Source organism: Drosophila biarmipes, chromosome 2L, assembly GCF_025231255.1.
Source record: "Drosophila biarmipes strain raj3 chromosome 2L, RU_DBia_V1.1, whole genome shotgun sequence".
In the NCBI taxonomy this organism is placed as follows: Eukaryota; Metazoa; Arthropoda; class Insecta; order Diptera; family Drosophilidae; genus Drosophila; species Drosophila biarmipes.
In genome coordinates, this window is record NC_066612.1 from 22,619,361 (window position 1) to 22,638,096 (window position 18,736).

General features: G+C 41.1%; 3 protein-coding genes across 7 annotated transcripts; 2 read left to right on the forward strand and 1 right to left on the reverse strand.

The window, feature by feature from the left end:
* The first annotated feature begins 1,250 nt into the window (after nucleotides 1-1,250).
* Nucleotides 1,251-4,798, forward strand: LOC108036736 (protein peste). Of its 2 annotated transcripts, none has more exons than XM_017113042.3 (5): nucleotides 1,251-1,658; nucleotides 2,417-3,091; nucleotides 3,156-3,453; nucleotides 3,538-3,817; nucleotides 3,878-4,798. In XM_017113042.3, exons 2-5 carry the CDS (start codon nucleotides 2,453-2,455, stop codon nucleotides 4,185-4,187), a joined length of 1,527 nt encoding a protein of 508 aa, XP_016968531.1. In that variant the 5' UTR covers nucleotides 1,251-1,658; nucleotides 2,417-2,452; the 3' UTR covers nucleotides 4,188-4,798. The 2 variants fall into 2 exon arrangements, with proteins under 2 accessions (XP_016968531.1, XP_016968530.1); XM_017113041.3 differs by having other exon boundaries at nucleotides 1,252-1,654.
* A 283-nt stretch (nucleotides 4,799-5,081) lies between these two features.
* LOC108036733 (protein peste) lies at nucleotides 5,082-13,879 on the forward strand. 3 transcript variants are annotated; one of them, XM_017113036.3, is made up of 5 exons: nucleotides 5,082-5,361; nucleotides 7,693-7,941; nucleotides 10,643-10,951; nucleotides 11,028-11,812; nucleotides 12,753-13,879. In XM_017113036.3, the coding sequence occupies exons 2-5, from the start codon at nucleotides 7,819-7,821 to the stop codon at nucleotides 13,195-13,197; spliced, it is 1,662 nt and encodes a 553-aa protein (XP_016968525.1). In that variant the 5' UTR covers nucleotides 5,082-5,361; nucleotides 7,693-7,818; the 3' UTR covers nucleotides 13,198-13,879. The 3 variants fall into 3 exon arrangements, with proteins under 3 accessions (XP_016968525.1, XP_050741445.1, XP_016968527.1); XM_050885488.1 differs by having other exon boundaries at nucleotides 5,082-5,338; XM_017113038.3 differs by having other exon boundaries at nucleotides 5,084-5,167.
* Nucleotides 13,880-14,215: 336 nt separating this feature from the next.
* LOC108036738 (protein FAM151B) lies at nucleotides 14,216-17,750 on the reverse strand. 2 transcript variants are annotated; one of them, XM_017113046.2, is made up of 4 exons: nucleotides 17,658-17,750; nucleotides 15,452-15,664; nucleotides 15,143-15,384; nucleotides 14,216-14,884 (listed from the first exon to the last, which is right to left on the reverse strand). In XM_017113046.2, exons 1-4 carry the CDS (start codon nucleotides 17,740-17,742, stop codon nucleotides 14,321-14,323), a joined length of 1,104 nt encoding a protein of 367 aa, XP_016968535.1. In that variant the 5' UTR covers nucleotides 17,743-17,750; the 3' UTR covers nucleotides 14,216-14,320. The 2 variants fall into 2 exon arrangements, with proteins under 2 accessions (XP_016968535.1, XP_016968536.1); XM_017113047.3 differs by lacking the exon at nucleotides 17,658-17,750 and adding an exon at nucleotides 15,766-16,007.
* Nucleotides 17,751-18,736: the final 986 nt, after the last annotated feature.

Here is an 18,736-nt window from a genome sequence, read left to right on the forward strand (position 1 = left end):
CCTTAAAAATTTAACATGGTGTTACTAACGTTGATTTTTTCTAATAACTGCAAGAGTATACAAACTTCGGCTTGCCGAAGTAAACGTTCTTTCTTGTTATTTGTATATGCAATATTCACTTATGATAAGAAAACTTTCACTGGTACTGACACTGACACGAACGCATTTTCTAAAGTTACGTTACTGTAAAAATTCCCCTTTTTTATTAAAAATGGTTGTATACGTATTTGTTTTAGGTATTGCTTACTATTTAATAGATATTCATTATCATTAGCTCCGCTAACTATTTAATGGAAAGACACTATTGGGTCCATTCTCCCTTTAAGTAGTTAGACAACTATTTTTCTATAGTAACCCTTAAGTTTAAGTTTTAACAAGGAAGAACGCTTTATTCGAGTGCCTCTGCTAAAGGGAGCAAAAGGGAAATGGGCCCTAGATAAAAATTCATTATTGTTTGGGTAAATACATATTAAACAAACCTTTCCTATAGGTAGCAATAAAAGTACGATATTACCTATCAACTCGAAAACAAAGACTGAATACATTTCAATTCATCGGTAATATGTTTACCCATTGACCGAGGTATCATCTATGACTATCACTATGGTTTTCCTTTGATATGGCTCTCATTGTGTTGTCGTATTTCAAACTGATCGTAGACATCGATCGGTAATATCAAGATCACCCTTTTCAAGTTTTAAATGAAATGGCCTGGGCGGCTAAATACCCTGCCATAAGGTCGCCGGGGGCTCTTCTTATCGCCTTGAGCCATCGCTAAATGAGAGCAAGCGATTAGAAATTGGGGCTTCATGGCTTATCAGACGAAGCCCTTAAGGCAATAAGGTAAGAAACTCGAATGTGAGTAACGGCCGTTCAAAACATAATTCGCAGGTTGATTTAATTTTTAATCCCTCTCACTCTCGGCGTCGTTAACTGGTAACCCCAGAACGGGGAGCCATTGAACCAGAGCGTTGCATTTAAGCTATACACGACTTACAAACTATAAACTGAAATCTTTTAAAACACTGTACGAAATTGAATACGAATTTACAGCAATAAATTCCAAAAAACATCCTTGCATATGATTTCTGAGATATCTTTTTAAGATCGCGACATAATTTTAACTGTAATGATCGGAAGATTTGAGAACTACTAAAAACATATATATTTTTGAAAATGTTTAAGCTGGTTTACTTTTCTTTCAGTGCCTAAATACATTTTTTTAAGTTCTGTATCATTTAATTCTGACATTTATGTTTATTTTTCTCGCTGTTCTATATAGCCGTCTTGTCGGATTGAAAATGTTTTCTTACCGTCAGTTCAGTCGTTATCAAGTCGGCATTCGAAGTGGTTCGATCGCACCCCCAAGAATAAGAACTACAGATACTCGAGCGCACAATCCGTTCCGTCCAGTGAACTAGTCAGGACGCGAAGTAAATTAAATAAAGACAGTTCCACAGATTCATTAGAGGCGATTCCGACGAGACCATTTGCAACTCGAGTTGCATTATCGGAGGTAACAGATAACCTCCACCCTTCTGCTTGGACTTGGACTCGGATCAGATCAGATCAGTCATCATAAGGAAGTGGCAGAAATCAGACATACATCATCTATAGACCTGCAGACGCAGCATCGAGAAAAGACGCCAAAAGAGTGAGTAAGTAGGTTTAAAATTTATAGCAAGGAATACAATATTAAAAGATCTATAACACAATATCCATTGGTCAAGCTTGAGCAATTCGTAAGAGATAAGACATTTGAAAACCGATTTAAGCAAACGATAAAAGCGAAAGTTTTAGAGCGCAAATGATTTAGTAATACAGTCTGTGCCAGATAACCAACATGATTTGCCTTTAATGTGTTACATTATAAAAGCCGTTTTATGCAGTAATTAAAAGGGTGAGTGAACCCTCCACGTGAATGAGTTAGGTAAACCAGACGACAATGATGAAATGTATGTATAACTGATGTATCATTAGTATTAAACTTTTAAATATTGGGTGGATACGAGATACAGCAATAGTTATCCTGATCAAAAGTGTATGTACTTATGAGGTTGAACTCACTTTCTTCTACCTGTTACATACTTTCTAATGAATATAGTATACCCCTTTACTCTACGAGAAACGGGTTTAAAAATATTGTGGTGCAATGCTGCTTTACTTTATTCTTTACAGATTTTTCTAAAGTCTTTGGGAGTGCTTATCATTATTATAAATTTAATTCATTTGCCCACAGATTCTCATGCATTTCGTACAGCTAACGGTAGTAAATTTTGCTTCAAGTAAGAATTTGCATAGTTAAGGCTAGGAAGCAATCGTTGCTTAGTTATCACCAGTAATAAAGGTTTATTAAAAACAAGTTGAGCATGGCCAATTTGTATGTTAATACATACACGTCTTTTTCCTGTTTCAGGTCCAGCGCGACATAACGTGCATACGTCCCATTACCATGATCGGAAAACAGCGCATTTTGCGGACTAGTGCGCTGGGTCTAGTTTTGTCCACCTTCAGTCTTTTCTCGGTGGTTTACATGGATCAGATAGAACGTTGGATGCTCGAGTGGTTGATGGTCTTAAGGCCCGGAACTCTGATAAGCACTCTGTGGGAGTCGCCCTCCATGGATATAAACGTGGATCTGTATATTTTCAACTGGACAAACTCAGAGAGCATAGGCGATCCAACAGTGAAGCCTCGATTTGAGGAACTCGGACCTTACCGCTTCACGGAGCGAATGCAGAAGGTCAACGTGGTGTGGCACGATGAGAACTCAACGGTTTCCTACAAGCGCCGCAGTCGATTCGATTTCGATCCAAAACTCAGTGCTGGACGTCCCTCCGATCCCATAGTGGCGCCCAACCTGCTAATCGTGGGCTTGTACCAGAAGATGATGCTGTGGAGTCCCATGCTGCGATCCCTCATGATGATGGCTTTAAATATTTACGGTAGGGAGCAGACGATGGTCCGACCCGCCAGCGACTGGATGTTTGACGGATTCGACACTCCGCTGATCAAGATGAGCAAAATGGTGCCGCCTAGTCTCGTTCCGGAGATGAAGTTTCCCTATGAGAAGATCGGCTACGCCTATCCAGTGAGTCAACGGAAAGGAAATACTTGCCTTAGAGCAAATACTATCCTGAACTTCGCTTTTTCAGCGCAATGGCAGTGTGGAGATCTACGGCCATCACAATGTCTACACTGGACGAGATGACTTTAAGAAACTTGGTCAAATAGCTAAGTGGCGTTACAACAACTTCACGGAAGCCAGTCCCAGATGCAAACTGAAGGGCAGTACCGGGGAGTTCCACCCAATACCGCTGGTGAAAGGCAGACCCATAACCTACTTCCTGCCCGATCTGTGCCGAGAACTACAGGTGGACTATTTCGGCACCACCCTTTTCGAAGGTGTCGAGGCGTTCGTGTACAAGGGCAGTGCGCGCAACATGGCCAATGGTGAGTGTTACATACTCGTATAATTCATGTATTAATTTCGCTTTCGAACTTTGCAATACTGTTTTCTAAACCGTTCCGTTCCAGGTACTGACAACCCTGATAACAGTTGCTATTGTCAAGAAAACTGCCAGGAGGTGAGGTCTGGTCTCCTGAACATATCTTCCTGCTGGTACGGGGCTCCAGTTTTTGCATCCTATCCGCACTTTTATCAGGCCGATCCATACTACGCTGAGCAAGTGGAGGGCATGAAGCCCGACAAGGATCGCCACGCGATGGTCATTATGTTGGAGCCCAAGACCGGAATGGTGCTGGAGATCAAGGCCCGCATTATGGCCACTTTGTTAGTCGAACCCAGAACCCATTTGTAAGTACACGGTGAAAAACTCCACAACTTGTTCTATGTTTACTTATGTTACGTTTTCAGAATCTATCGCAGTGCGAAAAAGACGTTCTTCCCGTTGATCTGGGCAGATTATAATGTGCGCATCTCGGACGATTTGTTAGGATACGTGAAGTTAATACCATTCGTAGAGTTTGTGGGCAAAATCTGCGGAGTCCTAGGCGTGTTCTTGGGCGTGCTTATGGTTTTCTGGTATCCCCACCAGATGATTTGGCAGAAACGGCTAATGCAGAAGATCGAGATCAACGCTCTGGAGACGACCAGAACATCCAACCCCGTAAAAAATAATGGTGTGGAGGATTCGCCGCTGCTGATAGGATTCAGTACACCGTAGCGGAATTTCGAGCTTAAGCTTACTGAGTGTGTATCATGCCATAGGGTTTAGTGTGCAGGGTTCTTTCTTGCCTGGGCTAAAGTCCGAGCCAATAAATGGAAACGGTTAACAAATAGTCGGGGCTTGAAGAGAATCCAATATTATTTAGATTATGTACCCGTTTTAGTTATTTTAGTGATGTTTGGGAGAGTCCATTGCAATTTCTTATCAAATTGAATCATAAACTTAAAATGGTCGACAAGGAAAAATACCTCACTTATTTCTGATTGAGAACACACTGTACAATGTACATTATAATATTGGAATGTACAAATGTACATACCTATACATGAACAATGTACATTAAGCATAAATCCTCTCGAAGCACTTACGACCCTAGGGCTAACCGATTCAGAACCGATTGAAGAAAATGTTTACCACACACTGCAAAGCCAAAACCGGTCTGGCCAAAAAACCAGAGAGAGCGAGAGAGAGTGCTCAATTGCGCCGCTATCTGAGTACACCCTACACTTGGTGAAGTCCATTATTTTGATTAGTCATAAAGAGAACATTATGGTTAAGTAGACTTTGGAATGAGTAAGAAGTGATTAAAAAACTAGAAAATCATTAAATCATTTGCAAATATTTGAAGGTGGAAAAAAAGCTATGAACTAAAGTGCATTGAAAATTTCTTATGTATGTTCCTCTGAGCAATTTCTGTCACAACCTCGAAAAAAATACTTACATAACTTTTTGATTTCATTGGAATTCATTACTCTCAGCAGTGGTAACACAGGCCCGCTATAAAGAGTATCTGCCGGTCAGCGAAGCCGGGGGTGCTTCGCGCATAATGAAGAATAAATAATTGCTGCTTGGTGGCGACTCTTTGGAAAATACTTATTTAGTCGCAGGCGCAGCGCCGCTCAGACACGTTCGCTCCCGTTCGCGCGCGCTCTGGTTCAAGATCAACAATTAACGCTGCGTCGCCGCGCCGAAGCCCTGTGAGTGGGAGCGAGACGGCAGACCCAAGAAATAGACGCGTGCTGAGCAAAAGCAACACAATCGGAGCGGGAACCGATCACAGACTTTTATTCAGACAATATTTATACCCCGCTGTAGTTAAAATTGATATCAATTGAAAAGTTTCTGAAAAGTGCCAGTGGATGTGTTCAGTAAATACATAACTGGACGTAATGTAAGGAAAAGTGGAAAACCGGGAAAGAGAGTGGAGAGGCAGAGAGAGCGCGACAGCAAGACAGAGTCGAATGCGCCCGATTTTCAAATTTACTGCTAATTTAGATAACATTTTAGGCAAACACAGAGAGAACCACACATGTATGTACGTATGTAGTAGTTCTTTACTGTTTGTGCACACGGAGTTGTGACGCATAGCGAACATTCGCAAAATGCCTGAAAAGTGTACAAAGGTGCGATTGTGTGTTGTATGTATGTATATTTCGTTGGCACATTGCACTGTGTTGCGGGATATTTTTAGGCCAAGAGAGAGGATGAAGCAGCATGATGAGCAAAGACCGAAAATCTGTCAACAGGTTGCGGAAGTGACGCCCGAGGTTCAAGGATGAACTAGTGCTGATGCTAAATGCTCGTTAGCCGTGGAAAATCGCAATTGAGCGGAGTTCGCGTGATTGCTGTTTGCCCAAATGATTAGGCAGTATGTGAAGTTCATAATCTGTAGCCGAGCGCCAAGTAACCAGAGCGCAAAAGCGGGCAGGGGGAGGGTGTGGCGTTGCTGTAGATAAAGAAAGAAGCCACAACAGAAACGGGTTTTTCTTAACCTCGCTGCGTGTGCATTAGTATCAGAAATAAGTCAACGGGCGCAGTACGTGAGTGCTACATGTACAATAAGTACAATATATATTTAAAGTCGTTGAGCTATCACCATTAATGGCAGCAGCTAAGGCCACAAAACCCCTCAGCCAGCGGTTGCTAACCAGCCCCAAGAAGTGGAAACAGTGCTACTATAACGCCCCCACATCCCGCCCTTGCGCACTACGAATGTTTGGTTGTGTCAGGGTATGGAGACGTTGTACAGAAACCGAAGTGTGGACAGGTGAACGTGTTTTTGATCCAGTCCCACGGCGAATCAAAACAAACAATACTCGAGGAATGGGCTGCCGCAGTGAATCACGGACTTTCCAGCCTGAAAACATCAACAGTCAGCATTCGGAAAAAACTCGAATCAATAGTATCAAAGCTCGGAGTCAGCAGGCTGAAAACCTCTGTTCAACGGTAGTAGAGCATTCTGTGAATTTGTTCGTGTTCCTAACAGTGCCGCCATAATGCAAAGCCACAGCTTATCGCGGTCAATCTCAGTCAAGAGTTGGGCGTTATCAGTTGTATCCGAAGACAGCTTTACTAGATTACTAGCCCTTTTCCTTTAATAACCCCGCTAATTTATCTTCTAGTACCGACCTATAATAGCAGCTTTCCTTGGCCAACAGGGTCGTGTTACGCCTAACATTTCGAAGGTATTATGCCATCACTGAAAGCCGTGCCAACACAACTTAGTGACTAAGTGTGGCTAATCATGGCTCCCTATATGTGAAACTTAGTCTGAATTCAGATTCCGCGAGTGATAACACCATGGCGTAATTCATGATTTTAAATAAATAATGTATTTATTTATTAAACCGACTTAAAGGGAAAAAAGCTGCGACAAGTACCCAAATTTTGGGCAATTACTCTAGTGTGCAGCCAAAATGCCCCAGACAATTGTAATACCCCTGCATTTATGGTTTATTTTTATATGTTTATTATACATATTTACCCCTGCATATATATTTATTTATTTACATTTCTTTTTCGGTCAACATTTTCGGTAGTAAATTAATATATCTTCAAATATCTGAAATAAGTTTTTAGATTTCTGAAAATTGCAATGCTCAGTATATACAATGGTCTTACAGGAACTTTCTTTCTCAAATATAGTTGTTTTTTTTAACAACATTTTGTTGGATTCTCATGTTATTAATTATACCTCGAGTTGCGCTTGACCAATTTAGGTGATGTATGACTTGGTTTACAACGTTTAACGGGTATTAAAATGCCAAGTAGTTGAAAATGAACAATATAAAAAAATTATATGGTGAATTAAGGTTTAATATTATTTTTATTATGTTTCGCTATTGGAGGGTTAAAAATCCTGCCGTCCAGGGCATGGTTTAAAGAGTTTTCAGCTGACACGTGCTTATATCATTTTTGTGTTTTTATTTAGTTTGTGCTTTCCCACCGCGAAGGGCACACTGCATTACGACTAGACAGAAAGTGCTAATAATTACGTCGCAGGCCAACTTTGTGGGCGCTACTATGCGACGGCGCGTGTTTGGTCACTATCCGGCTCTCTCTCTCTCTTAATGCAATGAACTCTCTGCCTGGAATTTCTCGATCCTCAGGAAATCGGTTGGCGAGCCCCGAAAGTGTGATAAGACTCTGGTGCTCTTCCAGCCGGGCCAGCGATAAGCCCGCATTTCTCACTTGTATTTCGTTCTCTCCCTCTCCTACACAGACGCTAATAACGGGATCGTAGCAGTGCCGAGGGTTCCACACTCAGTGCGAAGCAAGAGATCGGTCGAGGAAGACGCCCCTCCATATAGAACGCCCATCTCCAACAGCAGTACGCGAATACTCCACGATGACATCACGGGTGCGTCACTGGGCCCGACTGGGCACCGTGATTCTTGGGATCTGCTGCATAGCCAGTGGGATATATCTCTTCCGGAACTTCATCGAAATGTTCACACGCGTGCGCGGCAAGGTTAGTGTTTCGCAGGGTTCGAAACGTATGTGCAACTGATTCAATACGATCCTATCGAGTTGGATACAATCGAGTCTGTGACTTTAGGGTTAAGTTTCGCAAAACGGCAAATTGGCAAAATGTGCAAAGGTCAACTGGGGCGCTCATTTACATACCACTTAGCTTGGCAGGAACCAATTTCTTCCATTGATTGAATCAATTGAACGAAAAGACAGCTAAAATTGAGTGTATGCAGGTGTTCAAATAATAAAACTCAACCGAAGCCGTCAGATAAGATAGGGACTAGACCTCAACATTGGAAATGATTCCTCCTGGGCTGGTACAACTTTTTGAGATCCCTTTAGGATAACCAATACCTTCTTATCTGCTTTTTATTAGCATGTTAGTGCTATCGTTGTGTTTGTGCTCTGTATGAGTTAAATCTTTCATTAAAAATAATTACCCATGAGCTTCAGTGCAATGACCCAATCGCGCTTAAATGAAATGAACTAGATCGTTACCAGTAGAGGGTATGCTGTATTCGTGGGAAGTGGCATCCACACCCTCCCTGGTTTGAAAGTTACACAATTTACAATATCCACATAATAATGAAACCTTACACTTTTTTTGTTCCCCTGCACTGAATTTTGAAAAAACGATCAATCAAAATTAATCAAGTTGATTATTTTTTGGCCAGGTGTTATTTGACTCACGGAGGTTTTGATCATGATTCCTTTTTGGTTTAATGCTGACTCATGTAAACTAATAATAGTTCGTGATTAATTGTCTTTATCAAAAAGGGCACACCTGTTCCTGTGAATCACGGGATGCGGGGTCAGTAATCCAATTCGAAGTTTTCCCCTATGTTGCTGTTTTCTGAAAAGGCGGAAATTCCATCCGTGGCGTTGGAGTTGCGGTCGCAAAATTGCAATGTGGTTTGCTATCTTATCTTGGACAAAACCTGAAAAATAACCCATTTAGCGATAGCCATGTATTCGATTAGACAACGCTCTCGCCTCCACACACATTGCAGAATATGGCGAAAATGTTCCTCAACCACTCAGGCCTGCCATGTAACCAGACTTGGCCTGGTCCGGTGACCCTGACGAACACCTGTGTTCCACATCGAGTTCCTGCAGCCAGGCGTAATCCCCTAGATTTAACAGGGCTTGACGTGAGCATTGTTAGGACCCAACTCGATTTCTTTTATCAGTTTAGTCATTTCCTGTAGGCCAGTCGCGTTTTCAATTATAAAGATTATAGGGTTCTAGGCTACAAAATGGTGGCCCACTGTTCTGCGCTTCAGACATTTGTTAAGTCTGTCATTCTGGCTTACAGTGATTGATGGCTGATAGCACTCTTCCAACGAATGCATGTAGCCGCACCATAGCACCTTCAATTGTTGCCGAGACAGAACCCGACGCAGTAGGTTATTGCAAACATCACATACAAAAATACAAATTTTGGGGTACTGCGGAAATTAATGTCAGATCCCCAAAAATATGATATATTATTTGGTTTATCAGGGACAGATTGTCATGCTATAAAGGTTATTGGAAACATGTCTATTTAAGTTTCAACCTATCCACAACATCTTTTCTTGCACATTTTCTTTTGTGTATGGTAGAATTAAAAAATGATTTTTTTTTTAATTGGATTGGATTGATTGGAGTTTTGTATTCATTTTCTTTCTTTTATTATTTTGATACCCTTGTAGAGGGCATAATGTAATGACTTTTGTAGCTATCGGTATGAACCCTTTCCAAAAGAGAGTTTTGAACGATTAAATTGAATTCTTTTCATAGGAATAGGAATAAAATAGTTTTTAAAAAAATTAAAACACAACATAGGTATTGTGCTTTTTGACTTCTACTCTTGGGAATATCATTTATAAAATTTTTTGGAATCTCGAATAAAATTAAAAGAAAGAAATCGGAGGACTAAATCATTGATTTAACATAATTAATTCAATATTTTAATTATGTATAATTTTTTAATTATGTGTAGCTAGTTATAGTTGAATAGTTATAGATGAATAATGGCAACATAATATATTAAATATTTTATTTCGGCAAACATATAGGGCAATAAAATGAAATGGGACGTTATGTTAATAATTCTGAAATTACATTTTTGTTATCTAAAAATCGGAAAACTCTGTACATACAATGCTCAAGGGGAACGATCTGCGGGATATAGAACTTCGGCTTTTCGAAGTTTGCTACCTTTCTTGTTTTTTTTTTATAAATTAATGATAACGCGTGGTGACTTTGTCGAATGTTGACAAGTTCAAAAAAAAGTTGTTATTTTTTGGTCTTTTTAATATCATCGAATTATAAAAATTCCATTTTACTATAAAAGAACAAGGAAAATATTTTGGTAATATTTTTTTCTGCGAAAACGCCAAATTTCTGAAACGTCACTGTTCAATTGTTTGATAGAATTTTCAATATGCACAATTTCCCCCGTTTAAAACATTCCGTATCAATTACGGAGCCTCGAGCGGATACCAATTGCACAGATCATTCGTGAACTTTGATCAGTTTTTCAATATGCACAATTTTCTTGTATTCGATGCGCAATTTGTATTCATGAATTCGATGTACCACTGGTATGAAAGTTATCCTCAATAACGAAGTAAATCGTATGTCACTGAATATTGATTGTCAATTATCTCTTGTGTTAATATTAATAATAATATAATAATATTTTACTTCTGTAGGAAATGGCCTTGAGTCCAACGTCACGATCGTTCGAGGGTTGGAAGGTGTCGCCCCTGCCGCTCAACTTCGATGTCTACCTTTTTAACTGGACAAATCCACATGAATTCTATGTGGGATCCGGCAAGAAGCCGCGATTCGAGCAACTGGGACCCTATCGGTTTCGAGAGCATCCCGACAAAGTGGACATCGAATGGCACAACCAGAACGCTTCCGTGTCGTTCCACAAAAAGTCCTGGTTCTATTTTGATGCTGCTGGAAGCAACGGAAGTTTGACGGATATTGTCACTCAAGTCAACACCGTAGCACATGTAAGTTTCAAAAATAATAGCAAAAATACATTTCTTGAAGAATCGAAAAAACTAACCCGTTCCTTTTTTCTCGTAGGCTGCTGCTAGGCGTGGTGCTGACAGCTGGTTAGGCAGAATAACTGTTAATTTTGCTAATAAAGCTTATAGTCAGGATGTTACCGTCACTAAAACCGTTGATGAAATGCTCTTCAAGGGCTACGAGCACCAGTTCATAAAAGTAGGCAAGCTGCTGAGGCCCCAAGATGTTCCCTACTTGCGCGTGGGATTCCAGTATCCGCGGAACGGCAGTGCCAGCTTTGATGGGGACATTAACATGTTCACCGGGTCCGACGATATTACCAAAATGGGTCAGATTCATACGTGGAATAACCTGACGCACACTGGAGCTTTTGAGGGCACCTGCGGGCAGGTTCGCGGTTCCATGGGCGAGTTCTTTCCGCCCAACCTCAGCACCAACGACAGCGTCTACATGTACATGCCAAAGATGTGCCGAGCTATACCGCTGGACTACACGGAGACGGTTACGGTGCATGGGGTGACTGCTTACAAGTTTAGTGGCACTCAGCACGCCGTAGACAACGGAACACTGCGCCCGGAGACGAGTTGCTACTGTGTCGGCGGCAAGTGTATGCCCATCGGAGTGATCAACATAGGTCCCTGCGCCTACAACGCATCTGTCTACATGTCGTTCCCGCACTTTTACTTGGCGGATGCCAGCTACCTGGAGGCCATCGAAGGTCTGCTACCGGAACGCGAGAAGCACGAGTTTTTCATGACACTGGAACCCAATGCGGGCGTGCCAATGGACGTAGGCGGTGGATTCCAGGCCAACTACTACATGGAGCCCATCCGGGGTATTGAGTAAGTAGCAACGAATAATCTGTGTATTAAATAAGTATTCACATAGCTTTGTTAATAGTTTCGTATGATTTTTAGCAGGGGTCATAGAAAAACATACTTGATTTTTATAGCCCACCGTCAAGTTCTTTCTTTATGAAAATTCTTGAGAAATGGCGGTCCATTCAGGATCAATTTTTCTTGAATCTCGTTCTCTTAGACAATTTCCATAAAATTAGAGGTTTACTTATGCCATTTTAGTTGTGAAGACTATTTCAACCTACCGACCACGTTCTAAAAGAAACAACAGAGAACGCGATTTTAAATACCCCTTACTCAGCTAATAGCACTCTGATAAGCATCAGAGCGAGTGTTCAGAATTGCACACCCGTAAAATATTGATCACCTACTGTTAAAACGTTGATATCATTTTAAGATGTGTAAAAAAGTTCAAAGACTCAAACTTAGAGATTATTTATTTCTTGTTAGGTTGCATTAGAACTCACAAAATGACGAATATTTTATAATTTGTAAATAAGAATCATTGCAGTTTTGTAAAATATTTCTCATAATATTATACTGTAATTGACTTCAGAAGGGTTTTCCCTTTTAATGATTTTCTGTTTAAAAAACGAAATTAAAAGTTATTTTCGAATCTGGTTTTTGTGTTTAATGCAACTTTGATTTTTCATGCCTCCAACGACATCTCTAACAGCTCTCAATCAATCAATCTTTATTTTGATATATTTCAAAAACTAAAACATGAACTAGTCTATTTATTAGTTTTGTAAAAATAATTGAATTATTTCTCTAATAAATGTAGTACATGGGTCCAATGGTGGCTTAACACTTTCAAAATATTTGGAAGCACTGTTTGAATTACTCTGATGACGCGTTCTTATTGTAATATAAAAAATCGTTATTTCTATGCACACAGACTAAAATTATCTTTTTACCGTTTCAGTATCTACGAAAATGTTCCAAAGGTCATGATTCCAATGATGTGGTGCGAAGAGCGAGTCCGGGTTTCGGAAGAAATAGCCGCCGACATCGCGTTGGTTCCGCTGATTGTCCTGCTAGGACAGATTGTAACTGGCATCCTACTGGCCGGCGGCCTCATATGCACCTGCTGGTACCCGACTCGGCAGGTCACGCACTTCTGTCAAAGCGATCCCAAGGCCAAAGCCAGTGCCTTTAGTCCCCTCGCCGCCTTTGGTGTAAATTCAGCTGCGCCTTCGGCTCCGACCCAGCCTTTCCGCAGCAATACTACTTCGTCGGGCAACGACCGCGTTGGAGTGCGACTGCTGGACTACAATCGCAATTCCGGATTGAGGGACAGCGTTACAACGGACAGCTCGGCCAGGGAACGGCTGATCGCCGAGGGCTCGCCCGATGTCATAGTTAGATAATACATGCATTGGCATCAAGCTATTCTGACGGTGCCCCCAACGATCATCTGCCTAAGACTCATTTACGTCGTAAGCCATTCTGCCTTAACCATGCCCACAGAGGCTGGACCCAATTGCTCACCAAGGACATTGCTCCGGAACACATCCCATACCACATTACCACGCATTAGGAGTTTCCTCAGACAGCGAGAGAGATTAATAAGATTATTTATTTTAGTGCCAAAAAAAGAAAACCCAAGCAAAAGTAATTAACTATTTTAGTAGGTTAAACTAAACTGTAAATAGAGCGAGTCGTTAAGCGCCCATTAATCTTTCATTTCCTAAAGTGTTGAAGTAAAAGCTGCTCATCCCCAAAGTATTTATATTTATACGAAAATGCATACATTTTGTAAAGCGTTAAGTTAAGTTTTAATCCAAGTTGAGATGAAGTGATATTGTAAACATATTGAACAGAGCGTGCAGAGCGAGGAGTTTTTACCTTTGCTCAATAGGATTGTCCTGAGACTGGGCAGTTGTCGTTTTAAGTCTTGTACAAATAGCACTAGCACAAGATTTCGCATATCCTATGTAAATATGTCAATCAGTGTTAACATTAGATCGTAGAGCACAGCTGTGAACCCCGGAAATATTTCCTAAAATTCCTTAAGATAAAAGAGAATAAATAAAAAATACATATAATGAAGATATCAAGGGGCCTTTCAACAATTAATGGATATATTTATGTAAGGATCCCCTGCCATTACTTTCCAGACATATCATGATATTGTAAATTTAACGGACAGGACAAAATAACAAATCCTCTTAAAGTTGGCTATTTTGATATGTTGTTATTATTTGGCGAAGAACCCTTGATCAAATACTTTTAAAATGCAAACTGTAGCTTATATAAATATAACCCGCATATAATTTTGAATACATCTGACACATAATCCTTTAATAACCGAATTGTAGAAAAGTTTGTAGAGCAAATGCGATTTCCAAAAATTCCGATTAATCGAAGAAAATAAAACAATCAATATACTAAAGTAGAACTCTTTATTTCACGCATTTCAATATTTAAGATCTTGTATCAACTTTCTTAATTCGCTTTGGCAATTGTACCTTCTTGAGCCACTCAACACTCTTATATGCGCTGCAACCAGCTGGACAAAGCCCAAAAGCAAAGGCTGACAAAGCTAAAGCTGAACAGAGACTTGAAGGTGCTGGCGCCGTTGCCTGGATTTCCCAGATCCAACTGCGAGGCCAGCTCCTCCGGCACGTCCAGGTACACTCGTTCCAGCCCGAAGCCGAAGATGAGCTGGCGCAACTTTTCCACATCCACATAGTCGCCGGCGGACGACCAAATCGTCAAGGTGCTCTCGTTCGTCTCGTTGACCGCGGCAACCAGTCGGTGTAGCTGCTCCTGGCTGTTGGCCGCGATTCCAGCGCGGACGGGAAAGGTTATGGCCTGACCGGTGGAGAGGACATTGTTGGCGGTCAGGGATTCTAGCATAGCATTGCATTGGTCCTGCGTGTACTCGCCGTCGCGGAAGTCGGCGCCCCAGTTGGTTGTCCAGCCGATAGAGAGTGCCGCTTTCTTATAGCGCATGCAGCCGGCGAAGAAGCGGTCCGCATCCACAGGCACGGTTTTATTTTGCTCTACGGGTCCACTTAGGATGTCGGCGTTTATCCAAACGGGGTAGCTCATCTGTAAAGCAGAGTCGTTGATGATCTTCTAAATTACTTTTGCCTTTGACAGATTAAACGGTTCCATTTTATGGTCGACCCTTATCATATGCTTAGTGGGGTTTCGAAAACTAATATATTCTAAATGGAGAAAGTTTAAGAGTCATACAAAATGGACCTTTCCTGCAACTGCAGCCAAATGTAATAAGTAAACAAATTTGAGATGAATCCCGAAGCTTTCCTCAAGGAACGAAAGTGTTTGTTAAACTTGTAAACTCACGCTAGGAATGCTCTCGTCCAGAATGTCCAGGGAGCCCTCGAAGACCTCGATCGACTTGAAGTCGAGCTTGACTCCCTTTTCCCGGCCCCCGTGGTTCCGGTTGAACTCCATGATCTGGCTAAGAAAGTCCGATAGCGTGAGGTCGGAGACGACTGCTGGCGGATGGGCCATTACGGGCAGGTCCTCGCCCTCGCCATTTAGCTTGCCCAGAACAATGTCCGCCTCGATAAAGTCGATGTTAGCTTCAGAATGGTTCGATGTTAGCCTGGAAGCTCATAGTTGGGAACGAGATATCGCCGCTGTGCTCACCTGCTTCTGTGAGGACCTCGTCCAGCAGCTGTTGGCTGTTGACCGCATGGGCCCAGCTTACTGCGGTCAAGTTGGTGCCCCATGCCCTCACCATATCCGAGTCTTGCAGCAATAAGTGAGCGATCTGGGGATCGGCCGGCGTTCCTTGCCCGGCCACTTGGTACTGATAATGGCTGGCGTTCAGAGCAGCCCCATTGATTTTGGCCACGAGCACTGTGAGTGGGCGAATAACATGGCATTAATATTCCATAGTTGAACAATGGGACGCGCAGAGGGCACTGTGTGAGGGATAGATAAGCCATTGGCTTCCTTACCTTACTTATTGCGGGCACACAGTCGACGCAGAGCAGTACAATATCAGATTGTTCGGTTCTCCGTAGACATGTGTGCGCGAACGGAGGGAATTAGTGTTATGATTATGTCTTATGGAAGCGCTCCGCTCTGGCTTCGCCCACTTTCACCGAATGCTGTCATGGATGCAACTGCACAACAATGATTCTCCCCGACCTGTCAGCGGTTCCAAGGCGCAGACGCGAGAGCAAACAGCAATGAGAATAACGAGAAACGGAGCACCTCGGGTCGCCGAAGCCCGAACACCCTTCCCCTCAGCAGGCCAACGATTTCCGAAGCAGAGAAAATACGAAAAAAAATACGTTTTTGTTTCCCCATTTTCACATACCACACACATATAGCATTTCAGATTAATAAGGGCTCACTTCAACATGATAAAAGTCAAATTAATATCAATTTGATATGCTTTTCATATCCAACGTAACATTGCCGTCTTCGAAAAAGTGTGACTGTGCCCTCGTATTTGTTCTGTACTCATGGTGCTTAGTAAGTATTTTGTGTTAGAGATTTCTTCGGAATGGCGCCGGTCACTCTGACATATGACGAAAAGTATTTATACGAAAAGGAAACATTTGGGTTGTTAATTTTCTTTTGCAAATGGTTAGTATCTCATATTCAATTGTACGTGCTTGACGTTTCTAATCCTCAGTTATTTATCTAACAAGGTCGTGGCGATCGCGCACCATCAACGTACAAAAGTTCTGATATCGACTTTTGTGACGAATAATGCTTGTTAATTCGACTGAATATACAATAAATACAAATGTTTTTATTATAGGAACAAGCCGGATCGGGCAACTATATCGTATATATGCGATTGATCAAAAAACTATATAAAAAAATTCAAAAAATTTAACATGTTGGAATTATCATTTACCTATTATTTCAGAATTTTGAATAGTGCGAACGATCGGATAATTAATGTCAAAATAATGCAAAGACCGTTCTCTTTCGATTTCGGAATACGTATACGGTAGTTAATTGAAATGAAGCGGAATCTCTTTATTCCTGAAGTTAGCTTCGGGAAATAGATCGTCGGTTATAGATCGTCGGCTTGTTGAAGATAGTTTCTTCCTTGCTTTCAAAATCAAATATAAAAGGGTTTTCGATTCGCTTTTGCCTCAATCCTCATATGTATGTATATGAGGTTTACATAACATTTTTCGGGCTTAAATAAATAAAAACTTATTTTAAAAAAAGTTTTAGGCGATGAAAAACTTATAAATGCTCTTTTTTCTTGCAAAATGTTTAATAAGAACTTGTTCTTATCGAATTACTGTTGCATAGTTACTGTATTGTTGCATAAATAACTGTATTGCGCATGTAAGTGAGCAGGAGAAGTGTCCTTATAGGAAGAGTATTTAGCAAATTAAATTATCTTTTCACCGCCACCAAGCGTAAAGGACCAACAACTCGTGAAAACTGTTGTGGACAAACGGACAGATCACGAATTTATATACTTCGAGGGGTCGGAAGCGCTTCCTTCTGCCGCTTACATACTTTCCGACGAATCTGGAATACCCTCTTACTCTACGAGTAACGGCTTAAAACGAACTTATAGGGTTTTGAACCCTTTTATTTAACATATCTGGTTTAAAAATACCATTTTGAATATATGGTAACGGAGGGGTTCACATTTGATATGCAAAATAACCGATTATTGACCAAATAAGACCAAAAATGTATCACTATTGCAGTTTATTGCAATCAAACTATAAAAGACCTACTCCATTTCAATAAAAATGAAACAGCCTATAAAAGAGCCGACACAACTCTAAATTCCTATTTGAAGAGTGCATTATAGGAAGAGACAAATGAGGCAGATGAGGTACGATTCAACTGCGCGATGCGTTACCAAGTAGTAGTGACATCTGTAGAGCGAGATTTACGGAACCCCCGTTTCCAAAGGGCTCAGTGCACTTGCGGAACTTCAGCAACATCTTGGGACCGAGGTGAGATACGAACTAAATTGCTCGAACGTGCGATGGGGTGTAGTTAATCTTATCGATGGCTCTTGCTGATTTGATTAAGCCTTTATTCCACGCATTACAAAATGAAATATTCAAAGTACAAACGCTATCCGTTAGCCAATAAGAAAGCTACAACATATTTAAAAAACACCCCCTAAAATGCATCTGCCGCACCACTGAATCATGTAAAAAGCATATTAATTGTAATATGGCCAAAGGGATATATGGATTCAAGTATATATTCTTGGTCCGTAATGAAGTGTGTATGGTACAGTGATTGAGACTTTAGACATCTCTATTGGCTCCAAATAAAAAGTGGTTTCGCATTCTGAAAGGTTGAAATTCATAACAGGCCGCCAAGAACTAAAGCGCCATCTACTTCGGAAAGAGCGAACCACTCGTTCGCTTTAGCAGAGCATATGGTCTGTTAGGCGTCCAAGAACGTAAACCGTAGTTCAGACCTTTGATAGAAAACGACCCTGTCGTTCGGCAACGTTGAACTGGTTCAAATCCATGTTTCTCTTAAATGTTTGGCACTCTTTTGGCGGGATTTTCAAATTTCCTTGCCAGTGTAATTTTCTCAGTTTTACTTAAATAATATCATGACAAAGTTAAATATCTAAACTAAACTCGCTTTTCGCTGTTTGAGAGCTTAACTGTGCTCCCCATATCGTTGTGTCAGTAACAGTGACGACTGTTTTTTGCGAACACTGCGAACGACCAGCTTAAGCCGGCGAACTTTATGTGTTTTGGGCAGTGTAAAAGTTACCATGATAAACTGAGCCGATTTCAGAATTTTCTGTTACATTTTAAAATTTTTCAAGATGTTGAGATAGTTCTAGGTTCTCAAAAGCAGGTCTCATGCAACACTCTGAGTATACATTAAATGTTTTTCAAAACATGTTAAAATGTTTATTACAAACAACCAACCAGTTTGGCAGTGAGTACAATCCCTTGACTGGTC

Bases quoted from the DNA above. Each gene is read 5' to 3' on its own strand.
- LOC108036736 (XM_017113042.3), top strand. From the start codon at position 2,453: ATGATCGGAAAACAGCGCATTTTGCGGACTAGTGCGCTGGGTCTAGTT. The intron at 3,454-3,537 runs GTGAGTGTTACA...GTTCCGTTCCAG, and splicing joins TGCGCGCAACATGGCCAATG to GTACTGACAACCCTGATAAC. The intron at 3,818-3,877 runs GTAAGTACACGG...TTACGTTTTCAG, and splicing joins GTCGAACCCAGAACCCATTT to AATCTATCGCAGTGCGAAAA.
- LOC108036733 (XM_017113036.3), top strand. From the start codon at position 7,819: ATGACATCACGGGTGCGTCACTGGGCCCGACTGGGCACCGTGATTCTT. The intron at 10,952-11,027 runs GTAAGTTTCAAA...TTTTTCTCGTAG, and splicing joins AAGTCAACACCGTAGCACAT to GCTGCTGCTAGGCGTGGTGC. The intron at 11,813-12,752 runs GTAAGTAGCAAC...TTACCGTTTCAG, and splicing joins GAGCCCATCCGGGGTATTGA to TATCTACGAAAATGTTCCAA.
- LOC108036738 (XM_017113046.2), bottom strand. From the start codon at position 17,742: ATGTTGCTGAAGTTCCGCAAGTGCACTGAGCCCTTTGGAAACGGGGGT. The intron at 15,665-17,657 runs GTAACGCATCGC...GCCCACTCACAG, and splicing joins ACAGATGTCACTACTACTTG to TGCTCGTGGCCAAAATCAAT. The intron at 14,885-15,142 runs GTGAGTTTACAA...TCTGCTTTACAG, and splicing joins TGGACGAGAGCATTCCTAGC to ATGAGCTACCCCGTTTGGAT.